This window comes from Camelus dromedarius, chromosome 14 (assembly GCF_036321535.1).
Source record: "Camelus dromedarius isolate mCamDro1 chromosome 14, mCamDro1.pat, whole genome shotgun sequence".
NCBI lineage: Eukaryota > Metazoa > Chordata > Mammalia > Artiodactyla > Camelidae > Camelus > Camelus dromedarius.
The window spans coordinates 54,253,229-54,281,004 of NC_087449.1; the positions used below are offsets into that span (position 1 = coordinate 54,253,229).

The 27,776-nt window shown below is 43.9% G+C and overlaps 1 protein-coding gene across 4 annotated transcripts in view; it reads right to left on the reverse strand.

Moving 5' to 3' along the window:
• The window catches only part of NIPAL3 (NIPA like domain containing 3), a 44,010-nt gene that overhangs the window by 10,584 nt on the left and 5,650 nt on the right, over window positions 1-27,776 (reverse strand). For all 4 annotated transcript variants that reach the window (XM_031464359.2, XM_010989797.3, XM_031464360.2 and 1 more), the window contains exons 3-7: window positions 12,299-12,367; window positions 10,602-10,773; window positions 8,345-8,404; window positions 5,961-6,106; window positions 2,264-2,360 (exon numbers count right to left, since the gene is read on the reverse strand). In XM_031464359.2, the coding sequence (XP_031320219.1) occupies window positions 2,264-2,360; window positions 5,961-6,106; window positions 8,345-8,404; window positions 10,602-10,773; window positions 12,299-12,367 (544 nt within the window). The remainder of the gene's footprint in view (window positions 1-2,263; window positions 2,361-5,960; window positions 6,107-8,344; window positions 8,405-10,601; window positions 10,774-12,298; window positions 12,368-27,776) is intronic.

The following is a 27,776-nucleotide window of genomic DNA, read 5'->3' on the forward strand; positions in this document are numbered from 1 at the left end:
TTTTTCTATATAGTGGCTAACATCTGTAAATCTCAAACTCCCAAATTTATTCCTTTCCACCCCTTTTCCCTAGTAACAGCAAGATGCAAAACAATCTTTGAACGTAACAGTGAGCTTCTTTTGAGTATCATTTTCACAGCAATCACAGGAAAAACGTGTGCTGTGGAAAGAGCTCAGGAGGGTTTTTTGCTCTTGGGGGTCTTTTAAAATGCTTACTCACTTGTATTTTTAAAAACACTTCTTTAGACCAGAGATCTCCACGTTTTAGAAGGCATACCCCTGTGCATATGTGCATACTCTTCAAATACATGTTTACTTATTTTATGATTACAGCCACGTAATACTGTGCTTACGGGGTATGTATGTTACAAAACACGTGCAGGAAATATATTTAAAAGGTAGAGATAGAAATAAATCTCAGTTCTAGTATCTGTTCTTCCTGTACATCCAGTGGACCAACTTGCTCACATCACCATGGAGACCACTGCTCTACCCAGTGGGGCAGACACGACTTCTGACTCTTGGACCCCCTGCCAAAGCAGGAGCTACAAGAAACTCCCAGGTACGGCACAAATGAAGCCCCTTGCTCTGCCTTCCTGTTCTTTTCAGCTTCTGCTTGTTTTGCCTTCTCCTGCCAACAGCCCATCATACACAGCGGCTCGGGGCCCCTCCACCACTTAGACTAGTTTTCAAACATCGGCAGCCAGTTAAGACAGGCACTTTCATCAAGTTGTCCTTGTCAGTGAGGAGGGGACGGGAGGGGGTCGGCCGACGTGCCTCAGAACCTTCTGGCCTTGCTGCTCACCGGGAGAGGACGTTCTGGGACCGTGATCTTCCGACCCACTGTGAAAATGAAATCATCAAGGAACGGACTACTGATTCATGCTACGACATGAGTGAACCTCTGAAACGTTATGCTCAGTGGCAAATGGCCACGTAATGTATGATTCTGTGTGTATACTGTGTCCAGAAAGGCAAATCCACAGAGACAGAAAGTAGATTAGTAGTTGGCCAGGGCCTGGGAGGATGGAAAACGGGGAGTGACTGCTAAGGGGCACAGTGACAAAAATGTCCTAACATTTGATTGTGATGATGGTTGCATCCTCTGGGAATATACTAAAAAAATCACTGAATTGTATACTTTAAACAAGTGAACTTTACGGTATATAAATTATATTTCAGTGAAGCTATTTAAAAAAAATAAATAATGGAACCCTGTCCTATGATGCCGCGCATCTGTGTGGTTTATGGCCTGTAGCTGGAGTGGGGGCCTGCTGTGGGAGGGGCACAGGGAAGTGACACACACTGGGCACCTGTGCTCATCTCGGGGCATCTCCTCTCCCCGCTGAGATCTGGGTGTTCTCACTGCCCATTTGTAGAGGACAGCAAGGCTTCAACAGGGAGAGGCACTAAGAGGCAGCAGCAGGGCTGCACCTCCTCCCCTCCCTCCCCAGAACAGGTACTTCTCACAGCTCTGTTTAGTAAATCACACCTATGTGGGGTTAGAGTCTTGCCCCAATCTGATTTAGGAGCCACTTCCCCCAAATCACCCATGCCTCTAAAAGGAAAAAAAAAAAGAGAGAGAAAGAGTAAAATCAAAATCAATTCTTGGGGGCGGTGGAGCTCAGTGATAAAGTGTGTACTTAGCATGTATGAGGTCCTGGCTTCAATCCCCAGTACCTACATTTAAATAAATACATACATAAACATAATTACCACCCCCATGCTCCCCCTAAAATCAATTTTTGCCTTTGAATCTAGAATTAATTCCTAACCTCTGATAGGTTTTACATGAACCCTTAGAGACTCAGTTATTGGGACTTGCTCCACCTCTGACGTCTCTGAAATAACCCTATCCCCGCCTCCCTTACCCTGCTTTCTTCTTCTTCATTGAAATTGTCACTGCCCAAACTTACACTTTCGATGTATTTGTCAACTCATTTACTGTCATTTCCTCCCTTAAGAGTGGGCGGCACCCTGTCTGGTTCACTGCTCTAGCCAGTTTGCAGCCCACTTCCCGGCACTTAGGAGACTAGGAATTGAGCGAGGACACTGAACATAGCCAGCGGCACCAGGGAACCGCCAAGAGCTGCGTCCACTCAGCAGGGACCCAGCCCCTGCAGCTGCTGATGCAGACGGACCAGCCTGAGCCGGCCTCCAGCAGCTCCTGGGTCCAGAGGCCACGGCTCGGTAAACAAAGCCCACATTTCCTTTTGGTGCTACTTGGCGGCGACAAAACTCAATCACCCAGACCCTCACTTACCAAGTAATGCCACCAAGAGGAGAATCACAACGATGTTGTTGGCGTTCCTCTCCTTGTAGAAGTACAGCAGCAAGCAAAACAGGATGATCTCCACGAGCTATGGACAGCAGCAAGGGGGGAGGTCAGGGGGCCCAGGCAAGACTGGGAGACCCGAGTGAGTGGGGCTGGAGTTCAGGCTGCTGATTTCACAGTCACAGGCCCTCAGAGCTGAAAGGGAATTGAAACCCCCGGCATTTCCCAAACCGCTGATGGATACCCTGGGGAAATGGAAGGAATGCTGAGGAACTCTCTCTAATCCCTGGACAACACTGAGCAGGAGTTCACCTCATGGGAGGGCTCTGCAGGCCAGGTTCTGGCCTCACGTCCACCCTGTCCTGGACGGTCCACATTCATCAGGCTGAGTTGGTTTCTTCCCACTTCACTGTTCCATGGGTAACCCCATTAAGACTGGGAGTTGGTCAAAGAGGGAGACACTTGTTCGTCGAGGAGAAGAGCTCTTTGTTTAAAAGTATGCATGCCACCTGCCCCCTAACCAAGCCTCCGATGTGTGCGGCTTGCTAGAGTTGAAAGAAGGGGACATGTAGGATGAGGGAGGCCCAGTTCTGAACTTGGATCTCCTTCTGAACTAGTTGTGTGGCCTTGGGCAAGTCATCTAACTTCTCTAAACCTCAGTTACCTCCTCTGTGAAATAGGGATAATAGTTCTTGCAGGGCCATAATCACAGCTTATACTTTTAATGAACTCATAAATATGCCAGGTTCTATTCTAAGCATTTTATCTTTACCCAGCTCATGAAGTCAGCACAGTAATTCTACAAACTAGGTACTAGTGCAATCCCAACTAAATGGCAGACCCAGGATTTGAACCTGGACAGTCTGGCTCCAGGGCCCGTGGGCTTTCCCACTAGGCTACACTGCCTAAAGGCTGGAGGCCCAGTGTCTGGTGTTTAGCAGGTGCTCAGTCAGAAGAATCTTAACTGCGAGACAATGATAAGTTTGTGAACTCTGAAGTCTGGAAGTCCCCTGGCCTTGCATCCACAGTCTGTCCTTTCTGTTCCTTAAAGGTCCAGAAATTTGGCCACACTTTCCCAAGAGGCGAAGCCCGTTCCCAGCACCCAGCAAAACCTAAGCAGAAACATTGGACAATGGCTCAGCTCCGCCTGCCCACCCCAACCTCCTACCAAAGTTTATCTATCATTAAAAACCAATGCAGAAACATTCGTGGGCATTTTGAGAAGAAAAACAAATTTTTTTAATTCCTCATAATTAGACACCATAAAACACAGCTGTTTTCATTTTCCTGTTTCTTCCTGTCTTTGTCACAGTGAATACATATTTTACCTACTTGTCATCATAGTCAAAGCACAATTTTGTACTGGGCTGGTTTTCGTTGCTGTAAACAATTTTCATGTTTTATGAAGTTGTCATAATTATCTTTAATGGTTGCAGAATGCTCCATCAAGCAGATGTACAGTTAGTTACCCATCAACATTCCCAGCCTTCATGTGTGCGTTCGGGGCAGAGGGGAGCCCAGTTTTCCAGCCATTCTTCATGACGCTTAAATGCACGCAGGAAACGCACGTGGCATCCTATGGCGGGATGGCTGGGTATGGTTGTTGCCTCCTGACAGACCACAAGCTCTGTGAGCAGTCTCATTTATTTATTTATTTTTTAACATTTTATTTATTTATTATAGTATTAATTATTTTATTTTGGTGGGGTGGTAGTTAGGTTTTTTTTTTTTTTAGAGGAGGTCCTAGGGATTGAACCCAGAACCTCGTGCATGCTAAGCATGTGCTCTACCACTTGAGCTATATCCTCCACCTTCATTTATTTTTTAAATCCACAGTGTCTGGCACATAGCAGACACTCAGAAAATATTTATTGAACTTGATTTGGCCACATCTCTCTAGCTAGCAGCACTACCTCACAGTTACAATGGAGGAAGACAAACTGAATTGGCCACTGAGCATCGGCCAGGTGCTGGGTTGTTCCCACCTGTCTCCCACCTGTCACCTGTCTCTGGTCCAGTGACCCCCACCAATTTACAGAGAAGGAGGCAGAGCATCTGGCTAAGTGACTGGGCTAAAGCTACATGGTACGTAACAGACTCGAGTCCTGGACTCCCTGGAAGAAAAGTCTGTGTTTTGAGGTCAAACTTTTCCTGAAGAGATGGGTCTGCCCGGCAGACACCTCTCTATGGCCACCAGGTAAATGCTGGGGCTGGCTGGGGGTAAGGAGATAACCAGGCCCCAAACTTGGGGAGACCCATCCTCCACCCTGTGGGCAATCTGAGGAAAAAGGACATTCTGGGGTTCCTGAAGCAGCCCCAGGCTGCTTGAGTCAAGGGAAAACAGAGAACCCCTTTGTCAGCAGGCGTGGAAGGAAGGTGGCCCGTGAGGCCAGGCAGGCAGGTGTCAAGTCCATTTCTGCTCTCACAGGACTCTGAGCAAGTTCACCAACCCCGAGATCCAGTTTTCTCATCCATAAAATGGGGAGAAAAATGCCTACATTATAGGACTGTTGAGAGAGTCTGAAATGTGATGAAATAAACTTTCACATATTAAGGTACAGGGAAGTCATTCTGGCTTATCAATGATTTAACTCCAATTTTATGCTAACTCAAACAGCCTGTTTGAGTCCTATCAAACATATATGGTATATGTGCTTTAATTATTAAAGAATAGGGCATACTGACCAGAGGTAAAGAATGTCCATGTTAAAAATAAAGATTAAATGCCTTCCTTTCCGGGATGCCAGTGCTGGTCCTCCTTTGATGATCAGACTCCCTTCCCAGGTACCAAGGCCATACTGACTCGCTGTGTATGTGCTGATTTTTTTTTTAAACCTTGAAGGACTGTATTCCTGACTTACTTGATGTTCTTTGTTCTGACAGGATAGAAAACTGTGCTGAAAACCGTGCTTCTCTGGAGCAGTTCCTCAGAGCTATCTGAGAGGCTGTCTCCCCGGCTATAGTTCTTAGGGTGGCTCAAATAAAATTCTTCTCTATTCCCATTACTGATTATTTTCATTGACAGGCAATACATTAAAGTGTTCAGCGTGGTGCCGGGCATGGAGCAGGAATATACCAGTAGTTCATCAAATACCTTAGATGTTTGCCTTCATTAGCCTATTTGTAGACCTAACTGGGGTGTAACTGGGACAGAGGACTGAGCTCTGGCTGGGGGTTTGGGAGACAAAGTTTCCAGTATCTCTCATGCTTCCGTCAGCTGTGTGATACTGGACAAAAAGAAGAAAATAACATCCTATAACTGTTAAATCTTTAACTTTTTTTTTTCTTACCATAAAAGTTTTAAATGCTTACTATACGAATTATGGATGCTATGTGAAGACGAATATGAAATAAAAACAATCATAACTCCATCTCCCAGAGACAACCACTGATGGAATTTCTGTCTTTCTATTCAGTCCTTTAGGGATAATGTACAAACCTACAAATACCTCTAAAAAATAGCTATCACACTACACATGCAGCTTTAGACATTACTCAGGACGCAAGTGAAAAGAAGCACTTCCCCAGGAACTACACGCTCTCCACAAGCACGGTGCTCAGTGCTGTGAAACACAGCAGCACGACTCCCGTGAGCCCCCTCTTGCTGGGAATTCAGGTTTCCGGTTTTCGGGGCTCACTCCCCACTCCCGCCATCTCAGGTGGAAGGACCAGATGCTTGTCTTACCATGTACAGGAGAAAAGGCCAGCTCACGAGGTGCTTGGTGATGTTCTCGCCTGTCATCTTCTCATGACTGTTGGGTGCGAATGTCACCAGCAAGTAGGTGCCCACGATGGCCAGACCGCAGCCAACAAAGGATAAGACGTAGCGCCCTACAGGGAGGGGGAGGCTGTCACAGGGCTCACTGCAGGCGCAGGCCCCAGGACAGCGCGTGCTTCCGGGGCAGCACATGATAACCTGCTATGGTTTGTATTTTGGGGGGTTTTCTTTACTTGAAAAAATGTTTTAAAAATCACATTTAATATTTAAAAAAATTTTAATGTAGTGTAGCATGCATACAAAAAAGTGCTTGATGAATTCTCACACGGTGAACTCACCATGTAACCAGCACCCAGGCTGAGAAATGGAACATTAGCAGGACCCCCAAATCCCCACTCGTGTCCCCTTCCAATCACCAGACACCCCCCAGGGTAACACTTTGACTTCTGCCAGCACTGAGTTTGCCTGGGTTTGTACTTTACGCAAATGGATTCATACAGTATGTCTTCTTATGTCTGTGGTCACACAAGACTATATTTGTGAGGTTCATCTGGATTGTGGTGTGTGGAGGTAGTTCCTTCATTCTCAAGGCTGTAGGGTGGTCCATGTGTGCATATGATACTGTTGATGGGCATTTAAGTAGCCTCCAGTCTTGGATTAAAATAAATAATGTTGCTAGAAACATTCTTGTGCATGTCATTTGGAAAATACATATGTAATTCTGTTGGGTACAGAACTAGGAGTGGGATTCCTGGGTCACAGGTATGTGGCTGTTCAGTTTAGTAGTCCACTGGTTTTCCAAAGAGGCTGTACCAGTTTACACCCCCACCAGTAGAGTATGAGAGTAAAACTGCACCATTTTTTCATCTTCATTTCAGTCATTTTGGTATTACACTGTGGTTTGAACATGCATTTTACAAGGAACATTCTAAAGCTTGTCCAGCAAAATGAACAAAAATAAAACAAAAACCTCAAAAGTAAACCTTCAGAGCCTACCACGCACCTTTTAAAATTGTCTCATCCTCTCCCAATTGGCCATCTAACCTATTCCCAAGGGAACTATTTAAATACTATCAATACCCACGGGCCTGTCAGAGACCATTGGTGGCCCAGGAGGCCTGTTCCTGGGTGAAAGACAAGAGTCTCCTGACTCTTTCCCAGGACCCTGTCACATTCCAGTTGAACCCCGTGGAGTGGTGAAAAGCCTCTGGAGGTGAGTCCAGTCCCGGGCAAGCTGAAAAGGGCTGTGATTTCTCAGATGCACATATGGTGACCATAGGCCTCTGGATTTTTCTGTGATAGAACCAACTATACCTGTTTCATTCTACTATCTCCAGGAAATGTGATACCACATTAAATATCTTTTATTTTCATTCTAGGCCTTATAAAGTGCTCAAAAACCGGTTGTTCAATTGCTCAATGAATGAACGAACCATGGCTAAACACAACATGGTAAGTTCTGTGCAAGTCTATTGTCTTAAGTTTTCCGCAGACTGGGAGGGACAAGTCTTACTCATCAACATGCCTGCATTGTCTAGCACAGGTCTAGCGCTGGATGAATGTGTGCTGAATTTAATGGAACTTTAAGCAGGACAGCTACGTACAGTTGTGCAGGTTGCTCACTGAACAAGGGCACCTAGCTGAAGGGATGAGGGGGGCTAAAATCTAGACCATGCTTTTCTCACCAAGGCATGTGCCCATAGAACTACAGATGCCCAGAGGGGTATCTTTTTTCAGTTCACATAGGGCACTGCCTGGACTGGCATGTCTTGAATTCCAGGACTACCTAGAGTGACTCCAGGAGGGACATAAACCTTTACACTAGTCTCAGAACCAGCCCAGCCCCTCTCTTCTCCCAAGGAGGATTACTGCAAATCACTCTGAGTCTTTTAGTCTTTGTGGCATCATTTACTGAGCAGTAGTTCTGCTTTTTCAGTGTAAGATGCTTTTCTTTTTCAGCCTCCTGGTCCCATCTTGCTCTTATTCCACACCAATGATTCAGAACAGTGGTTCCCAAACCTGGCTGCGTGTCTGCAACATCTCAGGACCTTCTTCTCCCTGACATTTTGTACTTAAAAACTTTCAGACACACAGAAAAGTTGAAAGAGTTGTATAGCAAGCCCCCAAAGTCCGACTGCCTAGACTCTTAAGTGGACATTTTATTATACTTGCTTTCTCACATATCTACCCATTTTCTTCATCTCTCCACTCATTCACCAAACCAGTGTATTTTCGGATACACATCGGGGAGCAGGAGACAGATGATCCCTAAACTGGGGTGAGCTGGTTTTATAATGAAAAAAAAGCACAAGCATGAAATTAAGAACAGAGGCTCAAATCCATGAACTTACTCAGAAAGTCTTTAGGTTTCCATTTTTCTTTGATGAATATGATTCCTATGATGGCACTGGCTATAAAAAAAAAAAAAAAAAGCAGAGGGAGAAGAGAATTGAGGCTGCCATCAGTCAGATGGAGTCCCTTCGCCCACACCCTCCGGGTTGGCTCATCTGCATTGGGGCTTGATACTTCCTAAGCTCTCACTCATGCCCCCAAGGGCTCGGGCTCTTGTTACTCCATCTCTTAGAAACAGAAACTCCTCTCTGAGCCTCCCTGAGGGTTTCCTACAAGGCCAGGAGCACCGGGTGTTGAATGTTCGCTGTGTGATAGGCAACTTACTCCAGTTATTTCTGGCATAGTCACTCTTTGAGGTGGGCGCTGTCATGATTCCATTTGAAAAATGGGGATCTTGAAGCTTAGGAGAGATAAAGGATCTACTAAAGATCATGCAGCTGGCCAGGAAGGGCTAAGCTCGAACCCAGGACTATCGGAGGCCAGAGCTCTTGCCCCTTCCACTACAAGGCCTACCTGTGATATCCGCCCCCCGCCACCCCCACCACCCCCCCCGGTTCTTTTCTCTCCTTGACTCTTTCGCAATTAAATGAGATAATATATGCAAGTCATTTGTCACACAGTAAACGTTTGCTCAGTAACTAAGCTATTGTCATCATTACTATTAAAGTACCTGGAACAATGACTAATAAGTAATGGGTGCCTGATTAGAGGTGGTTATTATTTTAATATTCACATACTTTTAATATTATTTTAAGAAACTTAAGAAACTCTCAGAGCCTCTTAATTTCCAGTGGCCATAATCTGAAGTCACAGAAGAATCATTACAAAAAGCCTACTTTTAAGAATTTGGTTATTTGATCCTTATTAAAATTCGAAGACTAATACTTAAAGCACTTAGTCACCAGCTACTTACTCCTCATTGTGCATAAAGATTCTGAAAGCCCTTTGCATAGATCAGTAATGGGTAGGGAACAAATCTAAATACCTATTGGGGCTGGGCAACAACACAGATGTGGAAAGTGGGTCAGATGAAAAACAAGAGGCAAAAGTGGAGACTATGGCAGACTACTTGTCTCAACCGAAGGCACTCAAATTATATTTTGAAACAATACTGTGTGGGGAAGAACACAGCATGCCTGAGGACCTCGGTCATTACATGGGCTGCTAACCCTGGTCAAGAAAAAGAGGAGCTTTTAATAAACAGGATCAGGGAAAGCAAATTGATTTTTCCTCCTTTGCTAACTCCTGGTAACTGGTAACGACTGCCTGAGGCTCTGAGAACTCGGACGGCCCGTCCGGGCTCACTAGGAAGGAATGCTATGATTGATTAGTGATGTCTGCCTTGGGTACAGGAGGGGCACATAATTACCACACATATGCCATCCCTGGTGTAGAAGAGGCCCTCTTAATTCCAGGAGGATTAAGACTCAAAACATGACTTTCTCCTGTAAGAGGAGGGACGAGCTTCTAGGCATTGTAATGCTTGCCATTGAGATGGAAGGAAAGATTTCAAAGCACGTTCACTGTCCCTGCTCCTATGTACAAAAAGCTATTATTGGCCACTAATCTACTAACATCTTTTATTCAGGAAGAGAAGAATTTTTTTTTTTTCAAATTGTATTTTATTTGTGACCTCGTGGACATTAAAACTCCTTTGTCTTTTAGTTGGTTCAAATGTTCTGAAACCCTGGTTCAGGATTACAGAAATCATAGAAAAATGGCAGATGAGAAAGTTAATGATGTTTTAAAGATGGTATCAGTTGATATAAAAAGATCAGAGAATAAGCTGAATGTGCATTTCTTAGAGGCATAAGATATCTGAACTCTGTGAAAGCTTAGTGCTAGGATGAATGGGTAAGGTTTATCTTCCTTCTGTAGCAGAAATAAAAAGCAATTCTGATAAACCTTCTAAATTTTAGAATCTAGAGGCAGACAGCCTGGTTCGTAGCCCAGGCCTGCTCCTCACTAGCTGTGTGATCTGGGGAAAGGAACTTTACCGCTCTGTGCCTTGGTTTCTTCATCTGTAAAATGGGGATAATAACAGAATCTCCCTCAAAGGGCTGCCAGGAGACTAGACGACCAGTATCTGTACAGAGCTCAGAGCAGGGCCCGCTGTGTATGAAGCCCTTTGTAAGTGTTAGGTATTAACATCAAAGCGGAAACTGATTTGTTTAATGAGTGTCTTTGATCCTGGCAGTGACACTGCCCACACAGGTGGGTGGGTCCCAGGGGAGGGGTGGGGGGGACCGGTCTTACCTATGACGGAGACTGCGCTGAGGGGCACGATCAGGGAGAGCGGAGCGAAAGCGTAGGAGGCAAACACGCCGAGCTCGCCCAGCAGCATCAGGAACAGGCCCAGCCACCATGTCTTGGTCTTGAAATAGGCCCGAGGGTCCTTGGAGCCTGCTAGGCGGATGTGGCAGTACTTCTAGAAATCCGAGAAAAAAATGTGATTCATCCAGATGTCTGGGGGAAAGATGCTGTGATGCACGCATCCTAAATCCACCCCTGGCTTTTAAAAATAGTTTGGGGAGCTCTGTGGGATTTTTCTGGTGTCCTTACTCAGAGAAGAGCAGAGCAGTGCTTAGATGGCTATTCTATGACAGCAGTTCTCTAACCGGCTGGGAAGCTCTGAAAATATCCGTGTCTGGGCCTCCCTCAGAGGGGAGGTGTGGGTGAGGCCCGGGAATGTGCATTTCTGATGCTTATCACAGGCAATGAGCAACTTGGGGTGGGAGCCATGATGTAAGGACCCCCACGTTGGCCCGGCCCTCAGGTTGACCGTCTCCCTCTAACAGCAATGCCCAGGAGTCCCCTAGTTCAGAGTGCCCACTCGGATACACACCTTTCTGTAAAAGTGCTTGCAGCTTCCCTGTGGTTATTAGGGGACCCTGCCCTCCCTCGGGTGGATACCTGCCCAAGCATGGACAATGTTCTTTATTCTGGAAATGTGAACTTGGGACACAGACACTGAGGCAGTGACTAAGGAAACCTAGAAAGTCACACTGACTTATAGGGCCACATCTGCCACGTGGGGAGGATCACGATGGGGGCTGCAGAGGCGCAGATGTGTAAGCAGAAGTGCTGGTCTGCAGAGAGAGGAGAGTGAACCAGACAAGTTGCTAAGAGACCACATAGCCTCAGAAACACACACGCGTGTGTGCATGGGAGCAGAGAGGTACCAGGTACACAGGTACCAGGTCCTGGTCTGGTCGTGTGTCCTCTCCAGAGAGGGAGGGCGGTTCCCTGAAGCCGGGAGCTGGGTAGCGCTGTGGGATTTTTCCTGTTGGTAGGTGTCAAGTCTTAGTCTGAGTTTCCCAGAAGTCGTCCCTGAAACAAGGGCTTGGGAGTAAGTAGCTGATTTGGGAGGTGATTCCAGGAAGCACAAGTCAGGGAGTGGGCAAGTGAGACAGGGAAGAGAAGAGGACCAATGGAGAGAGCATTCATGGGTGAGTTAGTGCCTCGGGCAACTGGGGCTCAGTTCCACTGGGGACCCTTAGAGAAACCCTGTGAACTCCCCTCAGAATCATCCTACCCAATGATGGGGAGCCTGGGGCATTGATCCATTGACTTCCAGCCCCACTAGTGGAAGGCCACCCCCAGGGGCTTTAACAACCTTCACCCCGAACACACAGCTGGCTTCCTGGCTCTCCAGCTGCACCTGTACACTAGTGGAGCCAGTTCCCATGGTGCTATGAGCTCAGCTGGGCCGAGGGGTTGTGGGGCAGGGCACCCCCAGAGACTTTTAAGTAATGAAGAGCACTGTCTTCATAGTTGAGGAGTAATGGGGGGGGGGTGAGGTAAGGGTAACAACTAAAGAGATTCTGGAACAACCCACAGGGTATTGTCCCAGCCCAGGGATGGAGTGGGAAACATCCCAGAGAAGAGGCAGCTAGGCCTGCACCAGACATCTTGGCTATCAGCCCCAGGTAGTGCTGGTGGTGGAAACTTACCTGGAGGTTAAGTGCAATGCTGACCACAAGGTGCCCGAAAATCGCCAAGAGGGCACCAATCAAGTTTTCCTGTAAGGAAAGTTCACAGGAGCAGACATGAGCAGGGCCTAAGCCAAGGGGCCCCAGGACATATTGAACCCATCTGTTTGCTGTTTCCTAGAAAAACCAGAAAAGCAACACCCATCACAAAGCCACACCCCACCCCCACCCCAGACCCTCTATTGGAATTTTACTATGCAAGCTTGACCTGGCTGCCTTGCTGGTTTACAGAACACCACCCAGAATGGGATGCTACCAGATGGCACCATCCTTCATCCACTGGTCACAATGACCTGCTAAGGCCTAAATCTGCTCTACCAGTCCTCTTAATGTATGGACTTGCCATGGTTTGCGCAGACTACCTTCAGAAATTAGAATTTATACGAGAAACACAGGCAGGGATGCTATCTGCCGTCTTATTAATGGAGCCTCATCTTCCCAGGGGGTTCTCATTGGACAGTCTTATTGGGACTGTCATTTAAAGAGCTTCATTCTCTTCCCCTAAACAAGGATGGGCCTGTGACCCGAACCACACTTGATCCAAGCCAGGCAGGTCAGAAACTCTCTTCCTGGGACCAAAATTCTGGACTAAGAAACACAAAGGCTGAAAAAGGCTGGTTCATCCCTGCCCAAGATGAGGCTTAGACAAGTCAGACCCCTGGAGCCTTCCTGGTTCCTGTCCTTCCTGAAGCTGGCTTCCCCAGCTCTTCCTTCTATTCTGGGAGCAGTCCCCAAATCTTTTTTGCTAGTTTCTGTTACTTGCAGCCAAAGAGCCTAAAAGAGTCAAGACTTGATGGAACACAGTTTGGGAATATGCTTATTTTTATTAGTCCAACTCCTAGTAAACATGTTTTCCCTCCCTTTCTTAGAGGGGCAGCTTTTGTAGACAAAAAAGGCTATGGCATTTACTTTGGTTTTCAAAAAAATTGTATTATTAAAATAACAGATCTCAAATCTAGTTTTTTGGAAACAAAGCCTTAACAAGGAACTAAATCATTCTTATAAGTCTAATAAACTGCACTTAATGAATATAAGGAATCTTAAATATTCCTTAACATTTCAATGCTCTTCATATACAATAAAATTCTCCTATAACTTTCAATTTTAAAAGACTTCTGCTTCCAACAAAGATGGAATAGACATTCTATTTCCTAAGCTTCCTGTTATACACAACTAAAACCCCTGGACATTATATATAAAACAAACATTAAGAAGACCGAGAGGTAGAGAGAAGAAGGCAGACAGGCTAGGGACCTTGGGACCTGAGGAACCACATGGTGGGGAGTTCCTTGAGTTTTCTTCTTGCCTCGTATACCTCAGACTTGGAGCTGAAGAAACTGGCAACCTGGAAACACCAACAGGTGTGACCAAAAGCAGCCCCAAGAAAAGCCTGCTGTCTACTTGCAGAACCAGGAGATGAGCAGCCAAGCCAGACAGAAAAATTTCAGACAATAACTGCTGCACTCTGAACACTGCAGGGAAAAAAATGGCCCACCTCGTCCACCTTCTTGAAGCTGTAACAAAGGCCCCACACTCTCCTGCTGGGACTACCAGAGAAGGCCAAGTAGGGAGCCAGTGGCCAGTGATGAAGTGGCACTCCTCCTCACCCCACAGTGTCAGTAGAGACCACGAGAGCCTGGACTTCTGCTCCCCACCCAGCCTCTGCCTTGGCAGTAACGAAGCCTGACCCCCAGCCCCACCCGCCAGCTGGGGTGGTAGGTATCAGAGGAGGCAGGACAATTACCACTATCCTTTCACAATTATACTGTCCCAAAGTGGGGGTTACCATTTGTAGTAAACTGCAATGATGGGTGCAAAAATTCCTCCCATCCCTGCATACACGTGCTACAACCCCTTCTCAAGAGATAGGGGCTCTTTCCCTCACCACTTGAATCTGGGTTGGACTGTGACTTGCTTTGATCAACAGAATGAGCAAGGAGTGAAGTTCTGCGATTTCCGAGCTCAGGCCTTATACATTCTGCTTTTGCTCAGAGGGGAACCCAGCCACATGTAATTAAGTCCAGCCTATCCATAAAAAGAGAGGGAGGCCATGTGGAGGACCAAACAGATATATGAGTGGGCCCAGTCAACACCAAGAGAGGACAGAGGCACAGCCACCCTGGCCAAGTGCCAGCTGATTCAGCCACCCCAGCTGAGGCTCCGGATGTGAGGGAGGCCATCCTGGATGCCCCAGCCCCTTCCCCAGCCCCAGCCGGGCACCACAGATGATACCACGTGGAGGAAAGACACAAAGGCAAGCCATCACTGCCGAGCCCTGCCCAAATTCTTTCTTTTTAAAAAAATTTTATTGCGGTAAAAACACTTAACATAAGATACTCCCTCTTAACAAATTTTTAGTATCCAATTCTAACTATATAGGGACAATGTTACACAGCGGATCTGTAGAACTGATTCATCCGGCATAAATGTGACTTTATGCCCACTGATTAGCAACTCCCTACTGCCACTATCCCCGCCTCCCCCAGCCGCTGGCAACTACCATTCTACTCTCTGATTCTAGAGTTTGACTGCTTAAGATACCTCATATAAGTGGCGTCATGCAGTATCTGTCCTTTGGTGACTGGCTTATTGTCTTTGTCAATTTGGGCTCCTCTAACAAATATGATAGACTGGGTGGCTCCACAGACATTTATTTCTCACAGCTCTGGAGGCTGGGAAGTCCAAGATTAAGGTGCTGGCTAATTCTGTTCACCGTAAGAACCCTTCTCCCGGTTTGCAGATGGACACCTTCTTGCTGTGTCTTCACATGGTAGAGAAAGAGAGCTCTGTCCTGGGTCTCTTGTAAGGGCACTAATCCCATTTATGATGACTCCACCCTCATGACCTAATTGCCTCCCAAACACCGCATCTCCAAATGCCATCACACTGGGAATTATGGCTTCAACATATGAATTTTGAGGGGGACACATTCAGTCTTATTTCACATAGCATAATGTCCTCAGAGTTCACCCACGTGGTGGCACATTACAGGATTTCCTTCTTTTTTAAGGTTGGGTAATATTCCATTGTACGCATGTACCACATTTTTCTTTCTTCATTTATCAATGGACATTTAGGTTGTTTCCACATCCTGATGACTGCAGTCAACAGAGAACTAATACCTCTTTGAGATCCTGACTTCAATTCTTTTGGATCTTGTTCACATTCTTGACCCCCTGAACTGTGTAAGCACTAAAATGGTTGTTGTTTTTAGCTCCTTAGGTTTCCAGGTGGTTTGCTGTTACACAGCAATAGCTAAACGATGTGCTTCCTTAGTGGACCAAGGTTGCTTAACAATCCAGCAGTTTCAAGATGTGACTTTATTCCAGATATTTACCAGTGGTGGCTTTGACTATCCATCTGATCTGAGTATGCATCACTCTACTGCTTGGTTGGCCTCCATTCCATTTTTTGCTCAGTAAACGTATTTTAATGTCTTCCCATTTTAATGCCTGGCTCTAAATGCTTTTTAAGGCCATTCTATGAACCCAGAATATCTTTATTTAACGTCATTACCTTTTTTATTGAGACAAAATTCACAAATCATAAAAGTCAGCATTTTGACCTTTTAAAAGTGTACCATTCAGTGGTTTTTAGTATATTCACAATGTTGTAAGTGATGCCATTTAAAATGGTAGAATAGAGAGCTCCAGGGATCCATTCCTCCAGAAAACAACGAATGAACTGGCAAACACTGAATCAACTTTTATAGAACCCTGGAGTCTAGTTAAAGACTTATAACAACCAGGGGAAGCTTGGTGAGGAAAGAAGAAGTTGCTTTTACGCTAAGAGAGCACTGTGGCATTTTAAATTGCCTGCCAACCATCCTTTACAGTCCAGGCCTGTGGCAGTCATGATGACAGAGGGAGCAATATGGAACTTATTAAAATTGTGGTTGTGGATTCTGGCCTGTCTGGTGGCTCCCTGAAGGAATGGCACAAGGGCTTGCGTTTGTTTTGCCTGACTTGGAGCAACACCAGGGCTGGGGGGACAGCTTCTGGGATGCTTTTGCCAAAGCATTTAAGGCACAAATATTGGCTGCAGCAGCCTCGGGCAAGGGGCACGCTAAAGAAGAGCAATAGACAGAAAAAGCCTGGGCAGGAAGAGACTGGGAAAGAAGACATGTGGAGGGAGGGCTTTTGAAAGCTCCCATGGATCCTGGGGAATCACGAAGGCCATGCAAATACCCAGGGCTGGATGCATGCTCCAAAGATGCTTGAGAAGATGCTAAGCCTTCACCTCTGGCAGCCTTCAGGCTGGGCAGAAGCAGGAAGTAAAGGCCAAGGCAGAACTGCATATAGACTGGTAAGTGTGGGAGTAGTGCCCCAGTCTGCAAAGACTGTCAGAGGTTTTTCATTCCATTATATGGATATAAAATATATCTATTCCTCCTCCCACCCCTCCCTCCCTCCTTTCTTTCCTTCTTTCTTTCTTCCTTCCTTTCTTTCTCTTTCCTTCCTTCCTTCCTTCCTTCTTCCCTTCCTTCCTTCCTTCCTTCCTTCCTTCCCTTTCTCTCTCTCTCTCTGTCTCTCTCTGTCTCTCTCTCTCTCTCTGTCTCTTTTTGGCTCTAGGCATTTCAGGAAACTATTAAAACCCAAGCTGATGCCAAGCTAACAGACACACAAACACACACTTCAGTGGGCCACATACAACAGAAAACACAGACTTCACCAAAAGAGTTAAGAATAAATCAATAAATAAGCAAACAATAACAAACCACAACAAGCAGCAGCAACAAGTAGGCGGTGGGGGGGGTGTGGATCTGATTTCCAGAGTTGCCACATAATATTCAAAATGTTCAGTTTTCATCAAGCTGTGCCATGCCACTATCTAAATCCAGGACATTTCCATCATCCCCCGAAGAAACCCCAAACCCATTAGCATTCCCCCTCATTTCCTGACAACCACTAACCTAATTTCTTATCTATGGATTTGCCTATTCTGGACATTTCATATAAATGGAGTCTTATAATATGCAGTCCTTTGTGACTGGCTTTTTCATTTAGCCTAATGTTTTTAAGGTTCATATGTTATAGCATAAACCTGTACTTCATTCATTTTTATGGTCAAATAATATTCCATTATATGGATATAAAATATATCTGTTCCTCAGTAACATCTGAATCGTTTCCACATTTTGTCTATCATAAGTAATGTTGTTATGAACATCCTCGTACACGTTGCTGTATGAAAATATGTCTTCAATTCTCAGGTATATTCCACTAGGAGTGTGGAAATGCTCTGTCATTTAGTAACTCTATGTTTAACTTTTTGAGGAGCTGCCTTGTCTTTAGAAGCTGCATCAATTTACATTCCCACCAATCAAGGGTTCTAATTTCTCCACATCATTGCCAATACTTGTTATTTTCCTTTTAAAAAAATTTGATAGCCTTTCTAATGAGTGTGAAGTAGTATCTAACAGTGGTTTCAATTTGGCATTTCCCTAATGACTAACGATGTAGAGCATCTTTTTATGTATTTGTTCGTTATCTGTATGTCTTCTTTGGAGAAATGTTTATTCAAATCCTCTGCCTATTAAAAAATTCACATATAAAACCGACTATTAACCATCATAAAGCATACAATTCAGAGGCATTTAGTACATTTACAATGTTGTGCAACTCTTTGCACATTTTAAAATTGATGTTTTTGTCTTTTTGAGTTGTAAGATTTCTTTACATATTTGGAAACTAAACCCTTGTCAGATATATGATTTGCAAATATTATCTCCTGTTCTGTGGATTATTAAATTTTTACTTTCTTGACAGAGTGCTTTGATGAACAAAGGTTTTTAATTTTGATGAAGTTTAATTTATCTATTATTTTCTTTTGTTGCTTGTGTTTTTGGTGTCATATTGAAAAAAAAAACACTTGTCTAATCCAAGGTCACAAAAATTTATACTTATGTTTCCTTCCAAGAGTTTTATAGTTTCAGCTCTTATATTCAGGTATTTGGCCCTTTTTGAATTAATTTTTTTACATGAAATGAGGAAGGAGTACAACTTCATCCTTTTACATGTAGAGATCCAGTTGTCTCAGCAGCATCTGTTGCAAAGACTTGATATTCTTTCCTTAGTGGTCTTAGCACCCTTGTCAACAATCAATTGACCACAGATGTACTGGTTTATCTTTGGTCTCTGTATTATATTCCACTGATTTGTATGCCTACCCCTGTGCCAGTACCACATTGTTTTGATTACTGTGGCTTTGTAACAATTTTTGAAATCAAGACGGGAAGAGTCCTCCAACATTGTTCTTCTTTTCCCAAGATCATTTTGGCTAGTTGGAGTCCCTTCATTTCCATAGAATTTTAGGATCAGCTTGTCTCAAGTATTTTCTAATTTCATTTCTGATTTTTCCATTGACCCACAGGTTAATAATTTTCACATATCTGTGAATTTCCCTCTTTGCTGCTGTGAATTTCCTTCTGTTATTGATTTCTCATTTCATTCTATTGTAATCACGTGATATGCTTTGTATGATTTCAATCTTTTATTTGACGTTTGTTTTGTAGCCTAACATCTGCACTTTCCCAGAGACTGTTTCACGTGCATTTGAGAAGAATGTGTATTTTATAATTGTTGGGTAGAGTGTCTTATAGATGTCTGTTAGGGCTAATTGGTTTATGGTGTTCAAGTCTTCTATTCCCTTGCTGATCTTCTATCCATTATTGAAAGTGGGGTATTAAAGTGTCCAACTATTACTTTTGAACTATTTCTTCCTTTAGTTCTGTCAGTTTTTGCTTCATATATTTTGGGGCTCTGTTAGGTTGCATATATTTTACAATTATTAATATCTTCTTGATGAATTGACCCCTTTATCATTATATAATGTCCTACTTTGTCTCTCATAACAATTTCTGTCTTAAAGGCTATTTTGTCAAATGTTGGTATAGGTATTCCAGCTCTCTTTTGGTTACTGTACATGGATATCTTTTCCCATCTTTTCACTGTCAACCCATTTGTGTCTTTGAATCTAAAGTGAGTCCCTTGTAGGTAGAATATACCCAGATCATGTTTTTAAAAAATCCTTTCTACCAATCTCTGCCTTTTAATTGGAAATATTTAACCCATTCACATTTAATACAATTACTGCCAAAAAAGAACTTCTGCCATTTTGTTGTTTTTCCTTATGTATCTTATTATGCCTCTTTTTGTTCCTCAATTCCTCCATTACTGCCTTCTCTTGCATTAAACAGATATATTTTAGTGCACCATTTAAATTCCCTTGTCATTTCTTTTACCGTACTTTTAAAGGTATTTTCTCAGTGATTATATTGAGGATTTCAATTACCATCTTAATTTCAGTAGTATACAAAATTTTGCTCCTATATAGTTTCATCTCTCCCTCTTCCCCTTATGACATTATTGTTACAAATTTCTTCATTACTTTTTGCATTCCTTTCATTTAAAAATATTCTTTTGGGTTCTCCATGTCTCATTTATCTTTGCTGATCAATAGAAGGTATTCAAGTTATGTTTCCTGAATAAATGGCTTAATCTGAGCACAAATAAATGGGGGGAAAAAAAAGGAAGAATGGGATACATGTTGTAAGAGAGAAGTTCTGATAAAGTGATGGAATTTCAAAAGAAGAATTCATCCTGGACACAAGGAACTATGTGGCTCAATGTCATATGGCAAAGGCAGTGGTAGGGTCATAACTAAAATCCAGGCTCTCAGACTTCCAGCCTGAGTTCTTTTTACATGCCTGGCCTGCTCTTCCACCATCCACATGACACTCAGCATGAGGCTGAGCATAACCAACACCCTCAACCAACATGGGTGGACTGTAGAGGACTACAGAATTTCTTGGAAACTTTGGGAGGACACCATACTCCTAAAGAACTGCTCAACACAACAAGTGTGTGTGGGGGGGGTTGTTCAGGCAGGCTCTGGAGTCAGGTAGACCTCAGCTTAAATTTCGCCTCCATCACTCATAAACACATGATTTGGGCTTATCTCTAAGCATCTGTTTCTTCAACTATAAAATAGAGATATTAAGAGTGCTTATGGCAGGGGGAGGGTTTAGCTTAAGTGGTAAAGCTTATGCTTAGCATGCACAAGGTCCTGGATTCAATCTCCAGTACCTCCTCTAAAAATAAATAAATATACCTAATTACCTCCCCCCACTCTCCACACACACACAAAAAGAGTGCTTACTCTTAGGGTGGTTATGAGAATGAAATGAGATAATCTCATGGAAACAATGAAGCACAGTTCCTGGAACAACTTGGAGGGTTTGGGGAAACAGATTTATTTGTGAGAGACTTCTCAGAGTCTTCAATTAATGTTAGCTATCGTAGTTAGAAACATCCATCAGCCAACAATAGTATATTATGAGAACCTCCTATGTGCCAGGCATGTGCTAGAGGGAGGTAGTCATGCCTACCAGAGAGAGCTCAGCCTTTGGAAACTGACAGACCAGGCTTGCTGTAAACATAAGAAATGATGATGACAACAAAAATGACAAACAACAACATTTATTGAACACCATGTGCCAAGTGCTATTCTAAGTACTTCATACATATTAATTCATTTAATCCTCACAACAACCCTGTAAGATAGGTATTATTACCCAATTTTACAGTGAGGAAACTGAGGTAAAGAAGATATGAGGTAAGCGGCTGAAGCAGGACTGGAACCCAGTTAGTCTGACATTAGAGCCCATGCTCTTAACTATTATGTCAATCTATGTAATATATAAAGCTCTAGGAACAATGCTTTACACAGGAAAGGTATTCAATAAATAACAGTTATCAAGGGTTGGGGAACTGGTTCTTGTCTCAAAGGCTCCAAGGCTAGTGCAGAATACAGACATTTAAAATATTACAATATATTAGTGATGCGTCTAAGAGCAATGAAAATACAGAGGAAGGGAGAATGGCATGACAGACACTTATTCATTCATTCAGTGCCTAGCGTGTGCCATGCACAATCTGTAAACGTGCACACTGAGCTGTCCTTGTCCTCATGGAGTATATACTAAACACCTGATTATTTAATCACACTGCACTTTGAGCTACTTAAGAGAAGCACAGGGGCCTGACCTAGTGCGTAGGGAGATCCAGGATTGAGAGAGGTTAGAAATGCATCTCTGAGGAATGGTTTCAGAGGGAGATCTGAAGACCTAGAGAGGTGGGGTGGGGTGGAGAAAGCCATTCTGCATCCCATGGGAAGCCCCCAAAGTAGGAACGAACATGGTGCCTTTGAAGAATGGGAAGAAGGTGATGCGGAGGGATAAAACCCTGGGGAAAATGGGCTCTAAGGCACTGAGAGGTAAAAGGTGATGTGTGTTTGAGAGCCTGAGGAACAACAAGGGCTTCTATGTAGCTGGGGCAGGGGTCCAGGGAAGACGGAGGGAAACCAGAGTGTAGCGGGATAAGGCTTAAGGGGTGGGCTGGCCAGATTGCGAGGGGGCTTCTTTGTCTCAAAAGATTTGGATTTGGGCTTGGAGACAACAGGGAGGCTCTGAGTGACATTATCAGAATCATTTCTAAAAGAGAAATCAGGGTGGCAAGGTCTAGAGGGCCATACCCTTCAGACGGGAGGCCCCAGAGACGTTCTTCTATGAAGGATTTGCTGATACTGACAGCTTAAGGGATTCAGTCGCCATATCCTCATTTCCCTCTGGGCTCTTTGCCAGCTTCCTATAGTCCCCTTTCTCATTTTTCTCAATAACTTCCTCCCACTTTATCAAAGAAAGGCTTATCCTGTAGAATCTTACCTTGGTGTGTTGCCCCATGTTGTAAAACCACTAAGAAACCAAGGGGAATTTTGAAATTTTATTCTGTAGGAGATTTCTTTAGTGATAAATGCCCATCCTAGGAATTATTTTCTCTCCCTCTCTCATACATCTTCCTGTTAAGGCATGACATAAGAGTGGGACACTCTGGCCCTTCTTAGGATATTCTGAAAGCAGAGGGTCTGATTTAACTGATGTTTGGACAATAAGGACTAGCTTTGTTAAGTAGGTTATACCTACAGTTTTAAGTTTCGACAAAAATATATTCAAGCATGGGATAAAGCATTTATAATTATTAATAGTAAATATTTGCATTATATTCTATAATTAAAATATATGTCAAATATATATATTATAATACTAAGGGCAAAGGTGTAGTAAAATTAATAATATTTCAATTTTCCCAGTCCTCTGGATATATCAAGGTAACCCAATGTGCCTCTAAGTGCAAAAAGTTACAAAGATAATTGATAATGCTTTTTTGGTAAACTTCACAGAAATTGTAAAAGCAAAAACAAATCTAAAAACAAAGTGTGTCTATTTCATTGCTCTGAAAAAAAATAGAGGCCATAATCATATTTTCAGCTGATAGGTCAATAAAAATAGTTTATCACTACATGATTTTTAGCACATAACTTGGAAGGAGTTGAAAGAATTCAGCTATACTGCTATAACAACACTCCTTCCATTCCGGGTACTTCTGTGAAGAAGCTCAGTACTTCTGAACCATAAAAACCAAAGCTTGCAACAGAACTGATGCTAAACTCTATCTCATTCTACCAATTAGTAATATTTATCTTGAATAATGAAAATAAAGTCTCATTCTTCTCATTCAGATATTCATTTCTAATACAATGTTATTTTTTGCTTAATAATTGTGATGAAGCCTTATATTGCATAATTGCTTTTATTCAGTTATATAAAAAATTTCTGTATTGCATCAATACCTCTGAACCTTGTATTAAAGGAAATTTTTTTAAATGACAATTGGTTACATTCTCCACATTCTTTCTTGTAAGGAAGTATGATAGGTGTCCATAAAAATGTTGTGTTAAAAGACAGACACATGTAAACAAAGAACAAAGAGTGTTTTTGCTCAACCCAATTCTGCAAGGATTGAGTTTAACCTGCTGCCATCACTGACTGACAGTGCACTCTGAGAAGAAATTAGAACAGTAACAGGATGCTCTGTGCTTGGACAAGCAGTCCCCTCAGATAGTTAGGTGTGCATCTCAGGAAGGATTTCAATGAACCCAGATTCTTGCATCTTCCCGTACATAGGAAAGCACTAAAATCAGTAACTTGAGATATCTGTTCCTTGTGATTAGCAGTAACCTTCTACCAAGATATACAGTTGACTGCATATATTTCCTAGTCAGAAATCCCACATAAACTGGCTTCTCCTCCTGCCTCTTCTGAACAGCTTCTCAGAGCTACTGAGCGGCTATCTCCTGGGCTATAATCTTCAGTAAGTTCTGGGAATAAAACTTAAACTTACAACTCTTAGTTTGTGCATTTTTGTTTAAGTTGACACACAATTTGGGGATAAAATTCTGTGGGGGGAATGGAAGGAGAATGCAAATTCAAGGAGGAAAAGGAATGACGTAAGATTCCCAACTGTTCAAGAGGCTTTTCAGAAGGCTGATGGTAGATATGACATGGTCTTTATATTCCGGGGGCTTTAGTTAAGTGTGTGAGAAAGTTTAAAAAAAAACAAAAACGGTATTTTAAACATGCCAGGAATTATATTCTTTGAGAATATTTAAACTTGTAATGAAAAGTCTTAAGTTTTAGATGTCAAATAAAAGAAAGTGTGAGGAAACACAGAATTTCCTTACAGGTTCAAGTTTGAGGACCTCAAAGGAAGCCCTTCAAAGGAGCTCTTAAGGATTGAAAGCAAGGACCTCAACCTCATGGGAGGCAAAGACCTCGGGCCCAGGAAGGTGCTCTGGCTAATAATTCAGTTACCTATCCTAATGGGTAAACTGTTAAAGAGTTAACTGGCAGTGATTTTGCAGGAACTGCCTTGGGCAGGCAGGAGACAAAAGGATTCTGGTTCCCGCTCCAACAACACCTCAAACTGCCTTATCACCTTAGTGGGAGACAGAGGAGAGCTAGAAAGAGGCTCCAGAAGTTGTGCAGAAATTGAGACCTGGGCAGAGGCTGTTCAGAGGACACATGGGGGTCACACAGCTGCAGGTTCAAGGGTGGGTGGGCCGCTGAGACCTGCTTCACCAAGGCTCGGTTCCTTTCTCCTCTGCTAGTTGGGATGACAGCTCCCATCTGTCAGACCTGGTGCATGAACTTCCTGAGATCATTCAGGAGAAACACTGAGCTCAATAACTTAGAAATGGGGTGAACCATAGGAAACTGCCAACATCCAACCAGTTTTGACCTACAAAAGTGCTGGTTTCATATGGTTCGACCTATAACTGGTAGCTGCTATATTATCTTTACCCAGAGAGATCAAGCTGTCCTCGGATGGGACTAAATCCACGAGGCTGCTGGAGAATGCGTTGCAAAATGTGACATTAAGATGTAGTCACGTAAGTCAAGGGGTTTTAAAATGGAGCTGGGAGGCCATTAAGGACGTCGACCTTATATATACCCTCCTCAGAAGGAACCATGAACTTCTGAATTGAGCAAAACCATGAATATTCCAAGGACTCTACAAGACCACTGGCAGCTTGTCACAGTAAAGGACACCCCCTCCCCCGCAGTGATGGCCTTAGCACTCAATCACATTTAGCCAAGACTAGCTTCTGCCTCCAACGCCAATTAAAATTCCTTGTAACGCAAGCCTCCCTTCTTCACCTTTAAGAGCCCCAGACTTTTACTCCCTAACAGGATGCTGATTGGGTTGACACCCGAGACTCTATGTGCCCCAGAACTGCATGCAATTCTTTGATCCCAAATGAACTCTTCTGGCTTGTTTATTGCCTCCTAGGTTTATTTAGGTTGACAGTGTTGTTAATAGCTCACCAAGAGGAGGTAAAGAGATGAAGAGGAGAAACAAACAGCTGTAACTACAGACAAGTCAATACTGTTTCAGGGAGGAGGCTGTGGAGGGGTGGAACCTGGAAATGAAAATTGTGCAACGCACAAGGATAAGCCAGTCTGAGCATCAAAAACAAGGTTAAAAGGTTACTATAGTAATAAAGTCTGATGTTTACGGAGCATTTATATAATTTGTACTATATATATATATATGTCAGGCATATAACCCTTTGCACAAAGCCCTTTCTGTGCATCACCTTTGGGCCACAAACAGCCCCATAAAGTGGGTAATACTATGAGCCCTATTTAGCACAGAAGCTGGAAGTAGTTTAGAGATGAACAAAGGAAGGCTCAGAGAAGTGAAATAACCTGCCCGAGGTGAGAACTGGAGAATCTGGAGCTAGAGTTCCGACTTCCAGTCTCCTGATGAGAATCACTCCTCCACACTGTCTCCTGTTGAGCTCTCTGAGGTGTCCTTCAAAGGCAGCAAAATAAAATTAGGAAAAAAAGACCCCCACCTTCTAAATGCTACATTCCCACTAATGACACAGGCAGCCGCGGTTTTTTTTAAAAAGCCATTTCCACAAGCACATTAATCTCCACACATAATAACTGGCTACACAGACACGGTTAGTAACAGTGCAATATAACTTAATGCCCTTTCATCCAAGGGTTTCAAATGGCTTTGTCAATGCTAATTATGCCCCACACAGTTGTGAAATTGTGACTGGTTCAATTTTGTGAGCATTTAAAGTCAAGCAAAGAAGTGGTCAGTGGCCCAGGGGTTACATGGTGTGAACACACACCTAGTAACCACCCTCAAGGGCAATTCAGAGCTGAGTTGACAACCAGCCGGGCCCCTGACATTAAGTTCCTCCTCCAGACCTCAGCATTGGAAACTGTAAAATCATGGCGTCCAGGTCTGCTGGCAGGGAGGAAAGAGAAAGGCAGTTCGAGGTGCCTCCACTGCGGGCCACCACTGGGAGCCTTCTTAACCCGGTCCTGCCACTGCCACTTACTGCTGTGTGACTTCAGGGGAATTACTTTCACTCTCTGAGCCTCAGTTTCCTCTCTGAAAGATGAAGCTGACCTGTAAACCCTCGCAGGACTGTCATGTTTTAGGAAGTAAGGGACGTGTTGAAACATCACCTGACATATAATAAATATTAAAATAATTCTAGCTGCTACTATTACTTTTATAATTTTCATTTTTATCATCATCATTATTATCAGCAACCCTGATAAGGACCTTCCTGGCTCTGATATTCTCTGATCCAAGAATTGATCTTTCACCAGTTACAACTCTGAAAGAAAAGAAACTATTCCCAGAAAAGCAGCCAAAGGTCACAGAGGCAGGAAACCTTGCTTGGACATGGGTACCCAAGTAAAACCTCAGCAGGTCTCCTGATCCAATGTCTGCTTTACATCTGCCGACAACAGCCTCTACTGAAATACTACGGTGACAAGACTGTCATCACTTGCTACTGAAACTGACCTCCCACAGTCCCTTGGGCTTAAAACTGCTAACAGTTAAGTATACGCTGCGTTCTGGCTCGCGCTGAGGGTTACTCACATTTAAAAACAAGGGATACAGCAGGCTGGCTAACAGGCTCTGCTACACCTGTAACCTGGCTTCAGGCCAGCTCTCTGACGTTTACCTTCTCCACAATTGCCATTTCAACACTTAATAACCGGTGTCAGGGAGAGAAGGGGCCTCACAGAGTGCCTGGCACAGCACAGGCAGGAGGAAGTGGTGGGTAAGACCGAGGGCTTTAGCAGTGCGCAGACTTGATTCAAATCCCAGCTTTACTACTTACTGACTGTGTGGCCTTGGGCAAGTTAACTAACCTCTCTGTTTCAGTTTCCTCATATGTGAAATGGGGATACAATAGTACCTACCTTATGAGACTTTCCTGAGAATTAACACAGTACCTGTCATAGTAAACACAGCAAATGTTAGCTGCCACTGTGATGAGGATGATTCCTACAGTAATTGTGAACTGGCTATGGAACTGGGGATAAAGGACCTCTATTTTCCTGCCAGGAAGGCTGACAAAGGCTTCATGGAAAAGGTGATATTTGAGCTGGAGCTGGAAGGGTGGGTAGGATTTCCACAGGCAGAAAACAGGTGCTGGCGCAGGCAGCTCGTTTCCTTATTTGCAATGTAAATTCAGGTCATCCTCGTAACCACCCTGTAGGATGGATTTAATACTGACCTGTGAAGGAATTACATGGCTTTCCCCAAGTTATAATGTTATGAAGTGACAGAGCTGGGGCTGGAAGCCAGTCTCCCCAGTTCCAAAGGCCGTACTCTTAACACCCTGCTTATCTCTCTTTTTGTGCCAGATTCTGTCTTGGGGGGCAGATACTTGTGGACATGGCTTCCCCACCTCCCTCCTAGACTCCTTCAAGGAGGAGATATCTCAATTATCTTTATAGCTCCCGCCCCACCCAGCACAGGCATGGAACAGCAGGTGCTCAGCTGAAATGCTTATTGCCAAGTAGAAGAAACTGACGCCTGACTCTTGCAGGCTGAGGCAAAGCCTCCAGTCAGGGACCCGCGAGGATGCTGCCTCCTGGGCAGCTCAGGCTGTTGTCTGTCTTTCACAGACCACCCACCCCCAACAACCAGGATCCACTCCATCCCGGGTAGGGCAGAGGGCAGCGCTGCAACTCACCACAGACTTCTTGTTTTCTAAC